At 39.5% G+C, this 22,421-nt stretch overlaps 3 protein-coding genes across 6 annotated transcripts; 1 reads left to right on the forward strand and 2 right to left on the reverse strand.

Annotated features, from left to right (window-relative positions):
- The first annotated feature begins 442 nt into the window (after window positions 1-442).
- LOC139189332 (protein trichome birefringence-like 31) lies at window positions 443-1,284 on the forward strand. Its single transcript, XM_070808168.1, has 2 exons — window positions 443-823; window positions 1,079-1,284. The coding sequence occupies exons 1-2, from the start codon at window positions 456-458 to the stop codon at window positions 1,200-1,202; spliced, it is 492 nt and encodes a 163-aa protein (XP_070664269.1). The 5' UTR covers window positions 443-455; the 3' UTR covers window positions 1,203-1,284.
- Window positions 1,285-2,207: 923 nt separating this feature from the next.
- On the reverse strand, window positions 2,208-7,283 carry LOC103444896 (uncharacterized). Its single transcript, XM_029089058.2, has 6 exons — window positions 7,156-7,283; window positions 5,663-5,771; window positions 3,849-5,523; window positions 3,650-3,766; window positions 3,159-3,352; window positions 2,208-2,722 (listed from the first exon to the last, which is right to left on the reverse strand). Exons 2-6 carry the CDS (start codon window positions 5,756-5,758, stop codon window positions 2,549-2,551), a joined length of 2,256 nt encoding a protein of 751 aa, XP_028944891.1. The 5' UTR covers window positions 5,759-5,771; window positions 7,156-7,283; the 3' UTR covers window positions 2,208-2,548.
- A 3,084-nt stretch (window positions 7,284-10,367) lies between these two features.
- Window positions 10,368-15,944, reverse strand: LOC103438874 (UBP1-associated protein 2C-like). 4 transcript variants are annotated; one of them, XM_029089062.2, is made up of 2 exons: window positions 14,532-15,924; window positions 10,368-10,875 (listed from the first exon to the last, which is right to left on the reverse strand). In XM_029089062.2, exon 1 carries the CDS (start codon window positions 15,829-15,831, stop codon window positions 14,533-14,535), a length of 1,299 nt encoding a protein of 432 aa, XP_028944895.1. In that variant the 5' UTR covers window positions 15,832-15,924; the 3' UTR covers window positions 10,368-10,875; window position 14,532. The 4 variants fall into 4 exon arrangements, with proteins under 4 accessions (XP_028944895.1, XP_028944892.1, XP_028944894.1 ...); XM_029089059.2 differs by having other exon boundaries at window positions 10,495-12,442; XM_029089061.2 differs by lacking the exon at window positions 10,368-10,875 and adding an exon at window positions 11,261-11,486.
- Window positions 15,945-22,421: the final 6,477 nt, after the last annotated feature.

Raw genomic sequence — 22,421 nt, forward strand, 5'->3', positions numbered from 1 at the left:
AACCCGTTAACAACCCGTTAAATAACGGGTCACTTTGGGTCAACCCGTTAGACCCGTTAGGACCCGTTAACACCCGTTAGCACCCGTTAGTTGAGGATATTTTAGTAATTTTAGTAAAGTCTTAATAACAAAAAATAAACTTTATGCAAAAAAAAATAAATAATAATTGTTAACGGGTGTTAACGGGTGAAACGGGTGACCCGTTAGCTTAACGGGTTGGATTCGGGTCACCCGTTAACTTAACGGGTCGGGTTCAACCCGACCCAAACCCAATAAACCCGACCCGTTTACAGGTCTAGTTGCATCATGAAAATTTGATCCTACCAACTTGCATGTTGTTACCTGACCTAAAAGACTTGAAGCTCAAGGTACCATTTTCAAATACTTCACCAGCAAAATGCCTTTTAACAATCAAACACTTCCCACGCCCACCATATCTTCATCTCCTTCCCCAAATGACAAGGCAGCAGCCCTCCCTCGAGCGGGCAATCCAGTCCCTCTTCCCGGTTGCATTGGCCTCGCTAGGAACTGCACTGCTAGTCCTCGACACGTTGAAGAGCAATGGCAGCTTTGTCTTTCAGATGTATGGTAGGCCAAGAGGCCAAAAATCGAGACCGGCAGTTGTTGTCTCACCGGACGATCGGATTGACGAGAGCTGCAATGAGTTTGAAGGGAAGTGGGTGTGGGATAATTTGTCACATCCTCACTACACAGAAGAGAGCTGCCCCTACTTGGTAAAGCAAGCTACTTGCCAGAGGAAAGGGAGGCCGGATTCTTACTATAAGAATTGGAGGTGGCAACCAAATGACTACAACCTCCCAAGGTAAAAGCTCTATAATTTGCATGCATGTGCATTCTAAGTTTTTAGCCTACGTCGTACAATCCAGACCACCACATTGTTATCTGGTGTAACTAATTCATACATGTTGTTACAGGTACATCTATTTATTAATGTTATAGCCATATAAGTGAATTAGTAATATCACGTGACAGTATGACGGTCACACTAAATAAGTGTGTTAAGGCATTTCATGTCTTTTTATTTTCTTAGTGAGTGGTTTTGGCTTTGAAAATTCAGGTTTGATGCGTTGAAGCTAATGCAGATTTTGAGGGGCGAAAGGCTGATGTTTGTTGGAGCTCTGTACAAAGAATGCAGTTTGAATCCCTCCAAAGAATCCCTCCCAGAAAGATCTTCAAAGTAGAGGGACCCGTACTCGCGCCCAGAGTTCGACTTTCCCCTTATCCTTTTCAGGTCTTGCAACTTCTCATCGAATTAGTTCTCCCACCACTGGGCTCCGTTACCGTGGAGTCTATTTCGGACCGTGCAACGAAACATACTGCGCTGAAACGTCTGGTGAAGCTCGACTCCATAGCTAACCATGGCAAGCACTGGGAAGGAGTAGATATTTTGGTGTTTGAGAGCTATGTATGGTTGATATGCATAGCCCTACAATCAATGCTACGTGAGTGACATAAATCTGTAGGGCACCCCTATGTTATAAACCTCTTTGTTCTTTCGATTTTACCCCATGTTTCTCTATCTGTAAACGTTACCACACGAGCCCTTATGTTTTGTTTGTATGAGCCAGATATGGATCTCCATATGTACAAGAATATAATGTCACTACAGCATACAAACTGGCCTTACAAACTTGGGCAGAATGGTTAGAAAAACACAGTATGAACCCTGAAAGGCAAAAGGTCGTCTTCATGAGTTTGTCTCCAACACACTAATGGCAAGGGTTTTACACTTCCCACTCGAACATTTTTGAAAGCTTAAAAGGAAGGAAAATTACAAATCATTTTTTTTCCTTGTTATACAAGCGGTATACAAGCGGTATTGGAGGAGAGAGTCAAACACAGGATCCGAGTGTAGGGGTGGACCCACAAACCCCCTTGCTACATATTATAACACGTGTACCATATAGAGTTCACAATTCAGAGTTTTATCCGTAATGGTTTATGGGGAACGCCGGTGAAAAGCTCTTGGCAAAGGAACAAAAATCGGATCCTAAAAATTTGCCAATTGCATTCACTGGTGCCTACCTGGGGTTCCTGATACATGGAATGAAATTTTGTATGCACATCTGTTGAAGAGCCATCAAAATCTTCTGTAACACGAAATTAACAATCGAGGCTTCGATAAAATGTATGAAAGGTACACTCTTAGGTTAATATTGAGGATTAGTAGTGCAGCATTTTGCAAGGAAGGAAAAGATGTGACACCTGCTATTTGTATTTAACTCTTCTGTTGATCTTCTTCAACCAACAAACTACAAACGACATGAATTTGGTGACGGTAGACACAATATTTATAATCCGTTTGTTCATCCTCTTCAACCAGCCAAAAACCGGTGAAGATAATATCCAGAAACAATACTGACCAGCTAGAACTCAATACCGTGATGCTTAACTAGTTTATTTTATGTAGGGGAATCATCCTCAATTATATATATTCAGTTTGGTATGCAACGTTCCACCATATTTAACTGCAAAGGCAAGCAGCCCTTTGACCGATCCAATTATTTACAGGGAGGAGTTGGTTTACTTACAGGAGCTCCCATTCAAAATCACAGGCATCATCAATTTCCGACTTTTTCATGTTCGAGAGTGCTCCTTGGCTACGGCTGGAATCTATATCACTGTCTCCGAACCAAATTGCTAGCTGTTCGTACTCCTTTGCCAACCTCTTGTTTGATGTAAAAGCATCCTGGATTCTTTTCTGTATTTAAGAAAGAAAAAAGAAACCTGATCAGTTAGGTTCGTGTTGCTAATCGGGCACCTAATGTTCTAACAGAGTTTCATATTTTCAAGAAACATTTCGGGTTCTTTTCTTTAAATAATTCTTTTGGGGGATAAGTCATTGATTCTCAAGAAATGGGTGACTGCAATCTAAATCCGTGTTAAAAGTTCACTGTAAAGATGCCTTTTAAATATGAGAACGAATGGAGAATTATATTAAGTATGTTAAACGCCAGTCTGAAATGATGGATGAAGTCTTCTTTATCTTCTAATTCAATTCAACAGAAATTTTGGAAAACCGTATAACATTTATTCAGAAAATTGAGGCGATTTGGAATAATCTTCAGCTTTTACATTTGTTACTTAAACTTAACATTACAAAAACAGAAATGGAGGATTGGAGTAAAGGAACGTACCTTGTATGATCTTAGTTTTCTTGCTCGGCTAGAGACAGCATGCAGGACGCTATCGTCTACGATGACACAGCTCTCCTCCAGCTTTACCTTATCGTGGAAATCGACACTCCTCTCCTCCAGCATTACCTTATCATGCAAATCAATGGTTTCCATAGGAGAGTGAGAAGAATCACTACTTGATTCATCTGAACATCCTGTGAAACAATTTACAACATTAGAGAAAAGGTGACATCATAAACACATCATAAAAGCATCCAATCTAGATCAGTTAAAAAGCTATAGATAGCGTTAAGGCTCCGCATGATTGCAACATCAATCGTAAGTCACAACACCATTGCTTTTACTACGAACAAAACTTCATATGAATGTATGTCAGCATTCTCACTTCTGATATCTTCAGGAAGGCAATACACTATGAGCCTAGGAGTTTTAAACGTGAACAACAGGAAAGAAAATAAAAAGAAGTATCAAATGCACATTCTACGACATACCAATATCTAAGGACAACCTAAAAGCACCAAACTGCACAGGGTCGCAGATTTGAACTTGCTGCTTTGTAGATGGTACTGTCAGAGGCTTGATCTCTGCCGTTCTGGAAGTGCCTTCTGCTGTAATACAGAAGTTAAACAATACTGGTTTTATTAAAGAAAGCAATAGTACATCTATAGCAAGCCAACCAAAAATACTAACCTACTGATTCGGGTGATATGACACTGCTGAAAGAAGAAAGTCCCATACCGAGCTCCTTATTCTCACCGGACACGATTAGAGGTGAAGCAGATGATGGGAGCCCATTAGAATCATTAGATACAAACCCAGCCACCTCAACAGCTTCCAGGGATGAGTTTTCAGGTGAATACCCAGCGAGCCAAAGTGATTCCTTTGCATTGGAGCTGCTGAAGGATGCAAGTTGCATATTCTCTATAGCGTTCTCCCCAGATACAACTGAAGAGGCAACTTCAGAAGTAGTACTTGAAGCACCAGATACATACTCAGTTTCATCTGAAGACTTATCACAAACAGTCGACTTTTGCTTGGACTCAAACTCCAATCCATATGCGGGGGTTGCAGGTGCAACCTCAGGCAAATCAGCACATCTATTTTCATGATTGCTATGAGAAAATACCCCGTGTGGGGACGATGTAGAGTGTTCTGCCACAAAAGGAGAAGTTAACTCCTCTAATATAGGTGCAGACACTTTTACGGCAGTTTCTTCATTGTTTGCAGCTGAGTCTTCATTGGTAAAAATGTCATCAATCTCTGGAACCGACAAGGCAGACTCCACTACCTCAAGAGTATTCCTGGAAGCAGGAGAACTAAGTTGACCTGCAAGGTTATCTTTACTGGAGACAAGACTCGGCTGGCATGGATCGATTACATTGGGGTCTGTATGTGTTAGATTTTCAGTTGCATCTAAAGAATTTTCCTTTGCCAAAACGTCATCAATATTTTCCACAGATAACTCGGACTCTAACACTTCGAGAGTATCCACAGCAGAAGAACTAGGTTGATCTGCAAGGTAATATTTACTGCCAACAAGACTCAGCTGTTTGGTCACATGATCCATTAAATTGGGCTCCATAGGTGATTGCTTTTCAGGTGAATCTAAAGAATTTTCAATATCCAAATCACCATCAATGTTTCCCACAGAAAAGTTGGACTCTGACACCTTAAGAGTGTCCACTGAAATTGGAGAACTAGGTTGATCTGGAAGGTGACATTTACCAGAGACAACACTCAGCTGGTTTGTTACAGGATCCATTGCATTTAGCTTTGTAGGCCATTGATTTTCCATCACATCTACAGAACCTTCACTTGTCAAAACTTCATCAACCTTCCCCACAGATGAGTCAGACTCTGGCACCTTGACAGTATCTATTAAAGTTGGAGAACTCGGTTGATCGGCAAGGTGATATTCACTAGAGACAAGACTGGGATAGTTTGTCACTGGATTCATTACATTGGGCTCTGTAGGAGATTGCTTTTCAATTGCAACTAAAGACTCCTCAGTTGCCAAAACTTTGTTGATCTTTCCCACAGATAAATCTGACTCGGCCACTTCAAGAGTATTCATCGTTGGAAGACTAGGTTGGTCTGTAAGGTCATATTCCGTAAAGACCGGACTCAGCTGGTTTCTCACAGGATCCTTTACATTGGGCTCTGTAGGTGATTGCTTTGAAGTTACATCCAAAGAATTTTGCTTTACGTTTTTCCTTGACTTAGCACTAATGGCAGACTTCTGGGTCTCCGCCACACCGTTAGCATCATGTTTAACCGGAGGAAGTAAATCTTGGACGGCATTAGAAATTTTCTTCACACTTTTACCCACGGTCTGCACCTGATTTTCAACATATTTAATTGTGTCCTGTGAAAGAAATATAATTTAGCATTGTGAGAGGAATTGACAACTGGAGTTACTGCTTAGCAGTTAGCAGCAACAAAACTAATCAAAGACAAGAGGCAAACGAAATAGTTTTCATCTGGGCTTTTTCTTCCCTTATTACCTGATTCACTATACCATCCACCTCCTGGCAGATTGTTTCAAATTTCTGGTAAATGTTTCCAACCCAATTTATACTTTTGAGTTTTGTAAAATCCATCACGAACACTGAGCTGTATTTTAATGGTTTACGTTAGTCAAATATACAGTAGCATATCTTACTATATGAACTATAATGAGCATCATAAGATCACGTTAAGTCACAGATTACAAATTTTTCCAAGTGACAAAGAAAACAGTGCACAAAAGTTAACAAAAGGCAGAAAACAACAAAGTTAAGGTATTATACATTATGACTCATGGAAAACATCGAATGCAGTAAAATCGAATACAAAACTAGAGGAGATACAACTGCCACATGATAAATTCAGAAACCAAACTGTATACGGAATAGAAAATAGAAACGAAACAAGAAACTGATCTAAATTTGACAGTGAATGAAGAAAGTGCATAAAGATCAATCTATAAACCAAAATGTTTCTGTAATTTAGAAAAAAAAAAGAAAGTAATATTGGATGTACAGAAGTAGGAAACCAAGGTCTACACGAACCACACAAGGGAATTGAGAGGTTACTGGTCTGAAAACACAGAGAACAGAAAAAAAAAATCCAAGATAACCTTTGCCACAACGATTGATGACTGTATATTTATATGAGCATCACTATTTTGCATATACAATGTATAAAACATACTTGTTCATAACTTCATATACATGTACAGGCTTTAAATACTCTCATGCATTCCCTAATCCCTATATACTAACCTACATCGACGTTCCTCAAATTCAAGACTTTTGCCTATTCTTTAGCTCTTAAAAACCAACAAGTATTGAGCAACACGTATATTTAACGTCTACACCTCCTTACCAGTGCTTCTTTCATTCACACTGCCTTAGCTGCTCTTATGCAAGTCTCAAGCAACACTGATATCGACCGCAATCAAGCACATTTTTAACCGGGGTTCTAATCTTTAAACTCATAAGAGAACTAAAACCAACTGAATTTAGGGTTTAACATGATTTATTTTAAATAACTTCATATATGTATGAGCCTTCCATCATCTCACCCAAGAACAAAAACAGAGCTTTTTGAACAGTGATCGCGATTAAGCTATTAATTTAAACTTGATCAAACTCAATCACCAATCACCATCATCAAATTCAATTTCAGAACCCAAAATTCACACTGAAAATAAATCATTCTCCACAATTCACAAGTCTGGCAAACAAAAACAACAACACAGCAGCTCCCTGAATACATAAAAACATAAACATATATAATTGTACACAAAAAAATTCAAAAACTGGATCCCAAATTACAAATATACCTACAAGCATATATAATCGTTACAATTCGGGAAGGGGGATTTTTTTTGTTTTTTTGGGTACAAAAAGAAGAAAAGAAACCAGCAAAAATAAATTAAAGAGTGCTAATTGAGTGGAAAAGCAACGAAATTTAAATGAACAAGGCAGAGAGAAAAGAGGAAGAGATGAATTACCGGCAGCTGGCGGCGCCGGTAAGCTCAGTTGGCACTTGGACCTTTCTGTGATGGCAGAGATAGAGAGGGAGAGGAGGGAGGAGAGAGAGAGAGAGGGAGAAGAAGGGGGAGGGTTTAAACTTTAAAGAGCGTTTATGTTTTGTTTGTTTATCTTAATCACATATATAAAATAATAACAATAAAATATTAAACTCCAAATATTTAACCACCACGAGATGGTTTGTTAGTACAATGTATGCTCACCACCTTATTTATCATCATTAGATAAGTTTAAATTTCGAAATTCGTGTAGTGGATAAGTACAAATCTCGAAATTTAAACTCATCTGACGATGATAAATAGAGTGGTGGTGAGCAAAAATGCACTCAAGAATTTCACTCGTATTTTACATGGTCTAAGTTCGGTTTCTACACTAATAAATAGGGATTTGGATCCTCTCCTGAGCTAATGGAGAGGATCCTCCTGACCAGTTATCATGAGCCGTTGGATTTTTATCCAACGGTTATAACTATTATAACTTTAAAGGGACCTCCTGTTTGTAGCCGTTGGATAAAAATCCAACGGTCCATAATAACTGGTCAAGAGGATCATCTCCATTAGCTCGGGAGATGATCCAAATCCAATAAATAGCATGAAGATAATCAAAAGACGTTAAAATACCTCTGTGAATTTTTTTGATATTAAAAAAGATGGAATACCATGAAAGTCACCAGTCCCCTTGATTGGAATCAGTAATAATATATAGCAAAAGGTCGCCCGGCTCTCCTCCTCTCTTTTCCCCACTTCGCTTTTTCTGGTGCAATTGACTGACCAGCCAAATTTTTTTTTTTTACTTTTTTCCTTTCTTCCTTTTCTTTGTGATAATGCGTGTCGTTTATTAATATATTAATTAATATTTTTTTGGTTTTATTTATATTTCTAACCTCGCATTTTTTCCTATCATTTACCTTGTATTTTCAGAACTTTATGCTTATACTCCGTATAGTTCATATTAAAACTAGCTTTATGAAAATTATATATGCAAAAAATCAATTGAAATTAAAGTCATTTAGTTGATTAATTGTAGCAAATCGATAGACAGATTGTAATCCTTGGACCAAATTTGTCCATTCATTTTTGTACAGTTAGATAACTAAACAATTTCGTATTTAATTGATTTTTTCAAGAGATGAATTTAACGATTTCGATCAGAAACACTTTACTTTGTAAATCGATCATGAAGTATTTTAAGGAGAAACTTCTCCTCATCATTTGAATAGCCAAGTTTGTTGATGCACAAAATCAGCGAGGACTTTGGTACAACAGAAAGTGTCAAGTTTGTGACCTTCGATTGGTTGCTTCGATCACTAGTGAAGATAAGTACGTAAATGAATAGGGACAGGGAAGCAAACACAAGATGTACGTGGTTCACCCAGATCGGCTACGTCCACAGAATAGAGGAGTTCTCATTAATTGTGAAGGGTTTACACAAATACATAGGTTCAAGCTCTCATTTTGTGAGTTCTAGTGAATAGTTTAGTACAAAATGACATTAGAGATTATTGTGGGAGAATGATCCCTATTTATAGAATAGAGTTTCTAGTTTTGTTCTAACATTGACACGTGTCGTGTTGTGATTGGCTTCTGATGTTGACACGTGTCGCGCTGTGATTGGCTTCTGATGTCGACACGTGTCGCATTGTGATTGGCCTCCTGGTTGAAGGGAAGCTCTTCTGGGTCCTTGACGGTATAACGTTGACCGGTGCTCAGTAGTTTCGGGATTGGTCAAGTATGGTACAAACAAAGTTAATTTCAAATAGTAATTTAATTTACAATATCTTGACAAATCGCAAGCATATGAAATTTTCAACGTATGCGTATGCATTCTTTTTGCTTTTTCTCTTCTGCAGATTTTTGTTCTTAATCAACAATGTAAAAAAAAACGTCCGACAGACTAATTGTGGAGAAAATCACAAAACCCAACGTACGTTGAAGAAAGAAACAAACACCAACTTCACCATTTTGTTCAAGTTAGTCGCTCAGTATTATGGTCTGGTAGTATTTATCTTCACTTGAAAATGAGAGGTTTAGGTTTGAATCTCAATGATGACAAATTCGATATTAAATTAGGTTGCCCATTGTGTGGTTTAGCTGAACTCTTCTTTCTTGTAGTGTAAAAATATTGATATACTAAAAAAAATGACGGAATTAGAAGAGATAAACTTGAATGGATTTTTCGAAGTTACCATCCATTTTCTCCATTACAATGTAGACACCAATGGGGAGGCAGATTCTCTACCCTCCCACTTTCCGTGTCCTTCTGTTTGTGTGATCACGGTTAAGCCACGTCAACATTTTATATTATTATTCATTTTTATCTTATTATCTTTATAAAAAAATATATATATAAAATATTGACGTGACTTAACCATGACCACACAAAATAAAAAAGCACAAGAGAGTACGGGAAGTGGGAGGGCAGAGAATCTGCCTCCCACCAATGGTGACCTTCGAGTAAAGGTGTCGCAAGCTGCGTTACATTCTCCCCTGTCGTCTGTCTTCCGTCAATTTAATCATGACTTGTATGAAAAGTTGCAACGTATGTAGATGTGACTAGTTTGGTCAGACATCGGGTACACTTGTTTGGCTAAGCATCATCAGACAATTGCTTGTTTTACATTATCTTTCCTTGCCGATAAATTTACATTTTCGACCCTTACAATGAACTAAGGCCGAGTTTTCTCGACTGCAACTTTCAAATTTTGTTCAAGTTGATAGTAAAGCAATCGTACCATCTTGTGGAGATTAAAGGAACTAATACATCTAATTCCTTCAACTTGAACAAAATTCAAAAGTCGGATTACATTTCTTACACCAACATATTACAACCCTGTGTTCGCTTGAAAGAAAATTACTTGGACTAAATTTTGAGTAGTGCTATTAACACTTTTCCTCTTCTGCCTCTCACTCTTCCTTGTTGATTTTTGTTCACTGATTTTTTTCAATTCATTTGATCCGACAGTTCATTCCAACAGTTGAAAATTGAGAAAGGTGTGTGAAATGTAAAACGAGTGTGTAGATAACACCATCCTAAATTTTTTACACCAATAAGTTAAAAGGGCACAAAACACGAGACCGTAACCATACCTCATTAGAAGAAAGAAAAAGTTCAAGAATTGTTTCACTTGTATAATTACATACAGCATATGCGCCTGTGTTCCGACACAATTGACTAATTAGATGCCAACTTTATGCAGGAGGATTGACTAATACATCTTCAAATTTCTACATTTTTCGAGTCGCGGACTGATAACACGGTCGATATCAGGAAACAAACGTAACAAAGAATAAAGCTGAAACTTGATACCCCAATTGCTCTCCACTTTCACTTTAACATAAAAGAACGTAGACTTTATATACAACTTTCACGATCAAGCACAAACTACCACCGCGGATGGAATATCTCTCTGCATCCCGTGGCAAACATCAATCATAAGCCTTCGGCTACCACGACACAATTCATCTCACCGAGATTTGGCATCAAAGTATTCCTCTACATCTTCTACACTTCTCGGCCTCTGCCACCAAAATTTCACTCACCCTGCCCGACAACGAGAGAACACTTGCCGCCACAACCACCATAACACAATTCATCTCACCAAGCTTAAGCATCAAAATATTCCCCTTACATCTTCACTTCTGGCCCCCAAATTCCACTCCCCGCCCATCAAAGAGAAAACCCTCGCAACGAAAAGAATGGGGCGAGAAGACAGTAAGACAACTCAAAATCATGTCGCGCAAAACTAAACACAATGTACAAGGAAATGGGGAAGACAATAGAAAAACCACAGTAAATGAAACAAAACCAATAAATTAAACAGAGGAAGTTGCCTGAATTACAAATTTCTCAAACGCAGGTGTTAAAAAACAACTATTTTTCAGACCAGAAAAAAAAAAGACCCGAGTAGTTTGTCAATCAAATAACACCAAAACATCTAAAAACGGGAAAAAGAAACGTAACATAGAAGTACTGGGTTGGACGGATGGAACGAAACACGATGTTGAAATTACGCCACTAGAGTTTACTGTCACAAAAATTGAAATTCAGCATAAATGTCCTACTAAGAAAGCAAAGAACCACTTTCACAACCCAAACAGCTACATCATATTATATGGTAAAGAGCGATACCATGGGGTTTTTAAATGAAAGAACCATAACTTAAAAGCAGAGACGACATGAATCGCAAAGATAAGGCACTATTTTATCCCCATATAAAATGAAGTCTTCCTGTCCATCGAACTAATAACACACACCTCGCAAAAGCCTCCTTTCAAATAGAGCACCATAATGACTAAAACAGAATCAACCATCCGTCAAAACTGAAATTCAGTCAATCTCCAATCACTTCCATACAATCCAACAAAAAAAACAGCTAAATCGTAGAGGTATGAATTATGTACTACAAACACCGTTTTTACATAAACATTTTCTATGGTCACCAACACAATTGGGCTCCTCAATAAACCACCAAAAGCTTGACGAGTTCCTCTACAAAAAAGAATGACTACATACACACTGACCATCAATAAATGCCTACAATACAAAATTATAAAATTTGACTTCGATGAATATCAAACCCCCATATATTTACTGAAGATGGGAATTAGGAAGGAAAAAAAAAGTAATCTGAATACATATCACAATATTCAACGGAATAAAGAAACTCATGGATGAACAAATCACAGTCAAAAGAGACAATATGGCCAATACAGCTTATCCACAGGGAAACCAAAATTGTTGGAAGATAGGATTAAAAACCAGTGAAAACTAAACAATCTTTTTCAGCAAAAAGAAAGCTTGAGACAACGGCACCAGCAGAATTTTACAGCAAACGTAAGTCCTACGTACATTTGTAAGACGCATATCATAGCAGCAAGCCACCATCATGAAGAGCTCCATACAAACAAAGTCATATCAATTATCAACTAAAGTAAGAGCAACAACCGCCATACATACATTCTCAAAGTAAAAGAAACATAAATCAGTTATTATAAAAAAACAAACTATACTTTATGGCCAAAAAACCTACAGATCACATCAGTTCCTGACAGAATACAGAAAACTAGTCTAATTTAGTCACTTTGGCTACCATAACTCAGAAATGACCAACATCTTAAAGGTGCAGATGAAGTGATGAAGAGGCGATAAAATCACAGCTAATACAATCATCAAACCACAGCATATAGTCTGCAATCACGCAATCACCAGAACCATATAAAGCATCTGCGCCAACAAGCGATCATACACCTGATTCAAACATCAACCAATAACTCAATCCATCTTTCAATTGAACCATAAAGCACACAAACATGTCAATTCAATAAACACGCAAACAGATCAAATCAATGACCACGCAAAACGTATTTCACACCTTGAAAATAAATATCAAAACAAACAAGGGGCATAGTGATAGCCCATGTACCTGTAACACTAACATAAGAAATCAAGACATCCTTGCCACCTTACCAAAATATTTGAAAATAGTCACACTACTAGAGAACAATAAAATGATAAGATAATCCAAAATTGACCAAAAAAAATAGTACAGCCGTATCAAAGTTTAGAAGATGAATTCATCATCTTACAGCACACTATACTTTATTGAGCATAAACCATATAAATAAAACTAACAATCAATAGTTGACTTACATCAATAGAATACTGGAATGTGGAAATGTTTAGACGGTTTCATTGGTAACTTGAGCAAAACTTTGCACCAACCAAGTAAGCAGAAAATCTTTCCTCAAATAAATGTATGAATGATGAGGTAAGCACATGCATGATTTTTCGTTTTTAGAAGAAATAGCAATCACTTGCACGATCACACTACTTTATTAACCCTCCAAATCAATTGTCTCACAAAATCTCTACCCACACATTATTAACCACAATTTCTAAAGCCAAAAATTATGTCACCCCTTCAAATATAACAACTACAATGATATGAATGCTTTGTACCTATCACATAGTCTTTTAATTTTTTATTTAAAATGAATACACCATCCAAGACACTCAAAGAATGAAAAGCAGCCGGTGTTCAAAAATACAACCATGGGTACCACTAACCAGTAACCGCCCCTTACAAAGAAACAGTTGTCCAAAGAAAACAACAATTTAGCTCAAGTATTTGATACTACATTTCTATTCCACATGTATATATACAAAATTCTGTATCATATGTATATTTAAATATTTTTAGTAATAATATTCATGTCTCAAAAGCTTACACCTCGCCTTGCAAGAGAGAGAAAGCCCTACACATTAAAATCTGACTATAAGCAAATAAAATCAGCCCTGTTCACTATCCCACCTATGGCAAGTTTACTTGATTGGAATTGGGTTAGTGCAGAATAGGAATGAATATGGTTGTTTAGGTATGGGATAAACTACCCCCATGTTATATCTGGTTGTTCAGGTTTTACTGTAGGACCGACTAATTTTTTTATTCCCTCTCTCTTAGTAAACACAGAATATGTTAAGCATTGGAATGATACACATTACATACCCATTTCTACTAATGTCGTTAGTGTTGCACTCTTTCACTAAAATTTATTTTGATAAGTTGCTCAATCAATCCCATCAATTCCCAACAAAAACTATACATAAATAAAAAATATATAAGAAAAGTCACAAAAGAGATATTTGAATTCCTCCTCAAGTATCAAGTTTCCACCCACACTGATCAAAGGGAAAAAAACATGCATACAACTCCATCCGCACTCACCAAACAAAAAAAGGTTTCACTATGTGAACTGGAGAAGCATCTTGTAAAGATAAAAGCTTCTAACATCCATATTCCTCTAGAATTAAGGACTAAAAAGTAACACTTAACACAAAATTCAAATTTCAAGTAACAGAAAACACTAAAATTCATTTGGAAACTCCATCATTTAAGTTCTTGACTAAATATGACCGAACATCATAAATTATAATGCAATATCCACATCTAATATTTCTGCTAAAAACAAAGCTTTGGATGCAACACAAAAAGTACTATTAAAGCATTTCATATAAAATAGAAAAACAAGAGAAATACTACAGCAAAGGAACCCATATTCGTCTAATCCAATACAGAAAAACTTGATCGCCTCTCAAGCAACAAAAGCAAATTGATTCACGCAGAAGCACGAACAGAGACGTGAGGTATCCTATGCACACATAAACAAAAGCAAAAAAAAATAAGCAATACAATTAGTCAAAGGCACAAATTTTGTAAAGAAACAACCAAAACAACAAGAAGCAACCATACACAAGTAATTTAACAAAGCACCAATAAATCCAATCAATACCACCAAACTAGACACATAATAGCAAAAGATACAAGCAATGAAAATACCTCAGAAATAAGGTGGCACATTTGGGTACATGCCACCTTGAGGAACCCTTGGAAGGGGTGACGTTCCAGCTTGCTGGTGGTGCTGATTCTGATAGGCCGACAGGCCGTAGTGCCCACCCTCCGGATACCTACCAGATGGTAACCCACCTGAACTCGGAGGCAATCCATATAAAGACGACCCAGTACCCACACCACCAACTGGACCACCCGACCCAGCACCACCAAGTCCACCACCCAACCCACCGGCACCACCTAAACCATAACCCCCAGGCCCGCCATAGTTACCATAAGGCCCACCCAACCCTCCATATCCACCACCACCACCCAAACCCGAATTCACCTGGTTTCCAATACCAGACAACCCAGGCCCACCCAATGGATGGTGACCCAATGGAGGCTGGCCCTGAAGCCCACTGTTATACCCACCATAAGAACCAATTCCACCTGGGATGCCGTACTGCCCAGGAATCGAAGACGGCGGTGCCATCCCCATCCCATCTCCATGCGCATTGGAACCACTCCCGGGTCCTTGACCCTGCCCCGGCCCGTCCGACTTGCTCTTTTTCCCATCAATCGCCAATTTACAAAGCAACTGCCTCCCCTCGATGTTCTTCGCCGGATCAACAAGCGCCGCCTGAGCCCCCTCCGGAGTCTTATACACAAACAGCGCATACCCTTTGCACTTCCCAGTCTGCTTATCAAACCCTAGCGGGCCCTCCTCTATCTCCCCGTACAGAGCAAAATGCGCCAAGAGCTTATCCGATGGCATGTCATAGGGAACATTGGCCACATAAATCTTCCGCAACGATACGTCAGCGACGTTGTTGGAGGCGGTGTTGGAGTTCGAATTCCCCGCGGAGGCGAGCTGCGTGACGGTCATGCGGCCGTCGATCTTCTTGCTCGGTTCTTTCAGGGCCATGAGAGCACTGTCAACGTGGCGGAACGTGACGAACCCGTAACCCTTGGATTTTCCGGTGGTTTTGTCGAGGATAACGATAGCCTCCTCCAGCTCGCCGTAGGCGGAGAAGAGGGATCGGAGGCCCTCGGTGGTGGTGTCCCAGCCGAGGCCGCGGATGAAGAGCTTGCGCTGGGAGGCGTCGGGATCGGCGATGGAGCGGACGGCGTCGAGAACGTCGACGTGGCGGGAGAGGGCGTCTTGGAGAATGTCGAGGAGTTGATCGGGGGTGAATCGCTCGATGAGCCTGCGAGCGTCTTCGGGGGAGAGCTTGGGGGCGGAGGAGGGATCCGTGTCCAGAACGACGCCGTTCTCGTCCAGCTTTCGCTTCTTGGTTGAGTCCATTGGCAGAAGAGCGAGGATAAACCCTAACCCTTGGGAACAGAAACAGAGAGTCTAGAGAGAGAGCGAGTTGGGAGTTTTCTGACTGCGTGATTCTTCTGTGTGTGATTATATCTTGGATACGTTGGGCCTCGTATGAGTGAATATTCGAGTTAAATGGGCTTTGACAGACATCCAATTGTTTATTTAGATCTTATTTTTAATTACGTCATTTAAAACTCGATTTTAATCTTATTTTATTCTTTAAAACTCGAGTAATGTTATTTGTTTGTACCATACTTAGAGTCTCCGTATTTAGATCTCGTATAAATACTCGGAGGACTTAAATGTAATTATGTAATCAAGGAAGGGGAAAATATGTAATAAGTGAGGAGCCCTTATTCTATAAAATGATTCATCACCCTCACAATTAGGGGGAGCCACCCTCACTTCCAGAGGCCAAGGCTTAGGCCAATTCCTAGAGGCCAATTCTTAGGCTCACCCTCATCCTCTCAAGGTCTCTCATATTCAGAGAAGATCCTCACACTCTCTCCCTCACAATTCTCTCGGAAATACAATATCAGTGTGGACGTAACCCAAACCTTGGGATGAACCACGATACATCTTGTGTTATTTACATTTCTTGCAGATTCACGGCCGAATTTACGTTGTTCCAAGACCTCCGGTTTTGTGCATCAACATTTGGCGCCGTCTGTGGGAATCGACACGAAAAGCTATGTCGGTTCTCTCTTAATTTTTCACATCCGCCGTGAATCTGCAAAACCCAAGAGGAAACCAAATACTCTATCTCTCACTCTGCTATCCTCTTACAAAAAAAATCACAAAAACCAAGAACACCACTCTGTCTCTCTAAAACTTCCAATTTATAGAGCTATTTCGTCTTCCACTGTTTCCATCTCCTAAAATCTCTCTTCCGTCCACACCTCCATCAATTTCACCCCAATCTCCGCCACCGCCACCATCATCACCGTCCATGTCGTCGATGGCCAAAATCACTCACCCCCGCCAACAGATCAACGTCCAGATTCTGCCTCAGCCATGTCCTCACCTTGCCGAGTTCCTCTCCAACAATGGCTCCAAGCCCTTTTGGGCCTTGCAAGACTGTCTACGGGTTAAGCCGCCGGGTGGCCACGCATCTATCCGCCACGATCCCAAGGAGGTCCCGCGATGTGGCACATACAGAGAGTCCGCGCGTCCCAGACTCTATGCATGCATCACGTGCGCAGTCTAGTCGGGTCAATGGCGGTGTCGACCAGTTTCATAGAAGCAAAGTTGGAGGCTCTGCTGTCGAGATCTTCATCGTCGGCTGCAACCCATGTTGCTCTTAAGCAGGAGTTGAAAGCTGCTCAATTTGAGTTGAAGCGAATGGCTTACCATGTTGATTCACTGTGGGTAGACAAGGATGTCAAAATGAGAGATTTGTAGGACAAATCTGTTCGTTTGGAAGTGGACCTTCGTAGAGTGGAGGCCATGCAGAATGAGCTCATTCAGCTTCATGCTGATATCAAGGAGCACGCTGCTGCGAGGCAGAAGCTTTCGACCCAGGTGATGCGAAAATTATCTTAACACACAAATTTAACCCTCTTTTGACAATTGTAGTATAAGTATAAGTAGGGATCGTTCTGGACCGGAGATTAGGAGGGCTTGCTAATAATCTCTAAACTGACTCAAAAGCATAAAACTAAACTTAAAAACACTTAACAAGACTCACAAGACTCAAAGCAAACTTAAAATATTCAAAACAGCTTAAAACAACTAAATAAACTTAAACTAGACACTAGGAATGACTTTGGACGAAAATTGACTTTTACTTGAATCAAAACATTTACAAACACAAATTAAAATAAATTCTAACTAATTAAACACACTAAAGTAAAGGGGGATTGAGTTTTGGACGAAGTTGAAACAAACAAACAAGTATGAAAAACTAGACAGATTGTAAAACAAATTTGAGAAATAAGATGATGGATGGGATAGCTAGAGGCTTTTTCTCCACACATGACATGTATGCAAATAACTCGATTTCCAGTTACTACTTCATTGAATTATGAACGACAATGCTCCAAATTAACCGTGACATCACTAGTTAACTCTCAGATTTTCCTTGTTTTATTGGATTGGATGACATCATTCGACAACCCAAAACATTCTTCTAAAGTTCCCTACATGACATCATAATAGAGATACAATCAAAGATCATTACGTTTAATAAAAATCATAAGCATTGACAAAGCACTTGCAACTATGACATCATGTCACTCATGCTAGGAATTGAACTTAACGCGATCGTTTATAAGCGACCTTCACTACATGTGAATATAAGTTTGTAACGATTATGTGAAACTTCCTTATATTTTTTTTTTTTCCGAAAAAAAAAATATAAGGAAGTTTCACATAATCGTTACAAACTTATATTCACATGTAGTGAAGGTCGCTTCCTTATATTCTAGCAACAGATTTATGCATGCCAATTAAGTGTTGACCCTTAATTAACAAATACAAATAAGTTATCAATCAAATAGTTAAGCCAATTGCATTCACGATTCAAGAGTTCATAATCATGGCTTTGAAATCACCCTTAGCCAAGAGGGGTTTAGCCACTCATATTTACAACAAAACGAAAGGAAATGAATTTAAACATTAGAAACAAAATAAAGAAAACACCTAAACGCTCCAACGATCCAAGTTGGACAGCAAGCACGTCCAAGCACTTTTTTTCCCTTCCTTTGCTACGGCACAAGATGTTGGTGAGTGTTTGAAGGTTTGTTTGTATGGAGGAATGGATGTGTTTGGATGAAGGTTGTGTTGAAATGGGAGTGAATGATCTCACAAAGTATGAACTCTATTTATGTTACACACACTTCCTTTTATAAAGGAAGTGCAAGGCAAAGCATGGGTAAAATGGAGTGGTGTTGAAATGATTCATAGGTGAAAGTGAAGTAATGAAGCAAAGCATGGGTAAAATGGAGTGGTGTTGAAATGATTGAAAGGTGAAAGTGAAGTAATGATGCAAAACATGGGTAAAATGGAGTGGTGTTGAAATGATTCAAAGGTGAAAGTGAAGTAATGATGCAAATCATGGGTAAAATGGAGTGCATGGCAAAGGTTTGTTATGGTACAAGGAACCCTTAATTTGTGTCCTAAAATGCATGTGAAACCTTCAATGTTGCTGGAACTTAGGGACATTTAGGATTTAGGAAAGATCAAACCAAAATAGGAAACCTTGGCTTAACTTTCCTACTTCAAGTAGGAAGCCTCATCTTTAGGTCTTCAATTTCATCCATTCCTTTAGTTCCAAGCATGTGATATTTATTCCAAGCCCAAAATTGCTCCAAAAGGCTCCAAAATGCACATTTTTGCATACTTTGTCCTTAGAACCTAAAATTGCACAAAAATGACTTTAAACACTAAAACAACTAAGGAATAACAACATAAATACATGAGAACAAGCTAACTCAGTCGTATAAATATGCTCCTATCACCAGGCATAAGTGATGACACAAGATCTGGCTAGAATGACTGTTGATTTGCAACAAGCACCAGTTTTGAGAGCATAAATTGTAGCAGACGGAGATGATCAATAAACACAAGCCAAAATCCAGGAACTAGATTACAGCAATGGCAAAAAGGGGAATCGGCTCTTGTAATGTCTAATATGGTTTCAAAAAGGTTATCTCATTAGATGAGTATGCATCGCACTTCAAGAATATGGATCCCGTATCCCAATATAAGATGTGGAGAACTAAGCAGACATCGGATTGCAGTAGCCAACACAAGGAGTTTGTGCCGAGATATGATGTTTATTTTGACAGGGTTAATGCAGCTTTTGTTGTCAGCGATCCTGTGGATTGGGGTAGGGATATTCAGGTTCTCTGTGACATTCCAAGATCTGGAGGGCTTCATGGACAAGAGAATGGACATCAACCACCTCTATATTTTACCGCATATGATCTTGAGTATTAGGTTGGTCGCTATGATTTTCCCTTTCTAAAGATGCTGGACCATGAATATGGAGATATAGAAACAACCTGAGATTTGTTTGGTTTACCATTGACCCATTTATCGTTAAAATAAACCGGAAGTGATGCACAAAACCAAGCTTTTCGCAACCCTCTCCGACCACCTCGATTCCCTCCACAAATTTATTTATGAGAAATCCCATTCCCTCGAATCCAAAATCCAATCCCTGGAATCCCGTTCCCGAGAAACCTTACAATCCCTCGACCACCGCGAAACCTCCATCCCAGAGCGCGGGTCCTCCGCCGTCGCTCGAATCAAGGAGCAGAAAGCTGCGGCCTTGCCGAGATGGAAAAGAATGTTTTCGGGGATTTGGATTTGCAGATCCATTTCCAACGGACAGCAAGTTCATTGCAGCAGGAAGGTAGAGGTGAGCTCATAGCTTTAACAATGGCGGAGAAAGGTCGTGGCAAGGGGAGAAAGAAGTAGGTTATTACCAGGGAGTACACCATCAACCTTACTAAACGCGTTGCAGAGGACTACCATCAACCTCACTTAACATTTTCTGTTGATGCTAGTAGTCGACGGCTATCCCCACCATTTTTCGGCCGCACCCAATCATCACGACATGGGCATCACTAGTAGCCGACTGGTCTCACACGTCACCGTCACCCGCAAACTCCTCGAACCATTTCTGTCGATGATGCCATCAGAAATGATGAGTCTGGATGGCTTTAGTGGACCACCCACAGGGATTGCTTTTGTCGACCATATGGAAAAAGTCATACTTATGCTGCCAAGGTGCAGGCTTGTGGTGCTGCAATCAGGATGGGTTATCTTCAACAACCTACTTGGACAAAGGGAATAACTTTTCGCATGTGCTAGCATGCTTTGTCGCACTTATCCAACAAAAAGAAAAGAAAGGCCCTCAGACAGCTCAACCACTCCCATAAAAATAAAAAGAAAGAGCAAAAGCAAAAAGCAAAAATAAAAAGAAGTAGACATAATTGCGATGGTGATGGCATACAGAAAAGGGAATTATGGGCGTAACCCATTGAGTAGAGGGTCGGATTTATTTTTTGCATGATGTAATTTATTTTTCTTATCTTCGGAGACATCTGTATAAACCCCATCAGAGGGTAATCATAAAAAATAAAAAAAGGGAAGCCCAAAATAATGGGCTGTAATGTTATGTGGAGGGCAAAGACCCATAAGCCCAAAATAGCACCAACCAGGTGACCAAAAGTACACCCAGTACTACAAAAAATTATTCGGCACCCCGCCGTTATTATCGCCAACCAGGTGATCAAAAGTACGCCCAGTACTTCAAATTATACATCAGCATTACTCATGTCAATCATACATAAACATTCATGAGCATTACTCATATTAATCATACATAAACATTCATGAGCATCATTCATGTCAACATTCATGAGCATCACTCATGTCAACATCCATGAGCATCACTCATATCAATCAACGTAAACATTCATGAGCATTACTCATGTCAATCAGCTTCAAAAGCTTTATGTACAGAGCTCTAGCTTCAAAAGCTTCATTTACAAAGCTTCAGCTTCAAAAGCTTCATTTACAAAAGCTCTAACTTCAAAAGCTTCATTTACAGAGCTCTAGCTTCAAAAGCTTCATTTACAAAAGCTCTAGCTTCAAAAGCTTCATTTACAGAGCTTCAGTTTCAAAGCTTCACTTGCAAAGCTTCACCTACAAAGCTTCAGTGCAGGGTATACAAATACCGCCTCCAAACAACTGCCACTTCGGCCCATACATGGATTCCATTTGAAGTCTCCAGCCAACAAACTCTATTGACCGAAGACTTGGGGGACTACATTATGTACCATATATTGGGCCTCAACTGGGCCTCATGAAAAATACTTGGGGGACTTAGCCCATTATTTATGTATTAAGGAGCGGGCCCTTATTCTATAAAAGGGACTTCCTCACTTTCATTAGAGAGCATCCATTAGTCATGTACTGAGGAGCGAGCCCTTATTCTATAAAAAAAAAACTCTCTCACCATCATTAGAGAGCATCGCCGCCTACTGAGCAACCGCCTCGCCGCGAGCATCAACTCTAGCCCATATTTATGTATTGAGGAGCAAGCCCTTATTCTATAAAAATGACTCCCTCACCTTCAAACGCCACAAGACGAGCCAACCAAGGCAACATAAGCCACAAAACAGAGCAGCCTCACAACATGTGCTACTTCTAGTTGAGCATCACTTCAGATTGAGCACCGCCTCATATCAAGTATCAGTTCAAGACAATATGTAGTTACTTCGGCCCACACATGGATTGAATTTCAAGTCTCCAGCCAAAAGACTCTCTTGACTGAAGACTTGGGGGACTACTGTTTGTACCATACTTAAGGCTTCCGTATTTAGATCTCGTATAAATACTCGGGGGACTTAAATGTAATTATGTAATAAAGGAAGGGGAAAATATGTAATAAGTGAGGAACCCTTATTCTATAAAAGGACTCATCACCCTCACAATTAGGGAGAGCCTCCTTCACTTCCAGAGGCCAAGGCTTAGGCCAATTCCTAGAGGCCAATTCTTAGGCTCACCCTCATCCTCTCAAGGTCTCTCATATTCAAAAAAGATCCTCACACTCTCTC

The sequence above is a fragment of the Malus domestica genome, chromosome 11 (genome assembly GCF_042453785.1).
Source record: "Malus domestica chromosome 11, GDT2T_hap1".
NCBI classification, from domain to species: domain Eukaryota; kingdom Viridiplantae; phylum Streptophyta; class Magnoliopsida; order Rosales; family Rosaceae; genus Malus; species Malus domestica.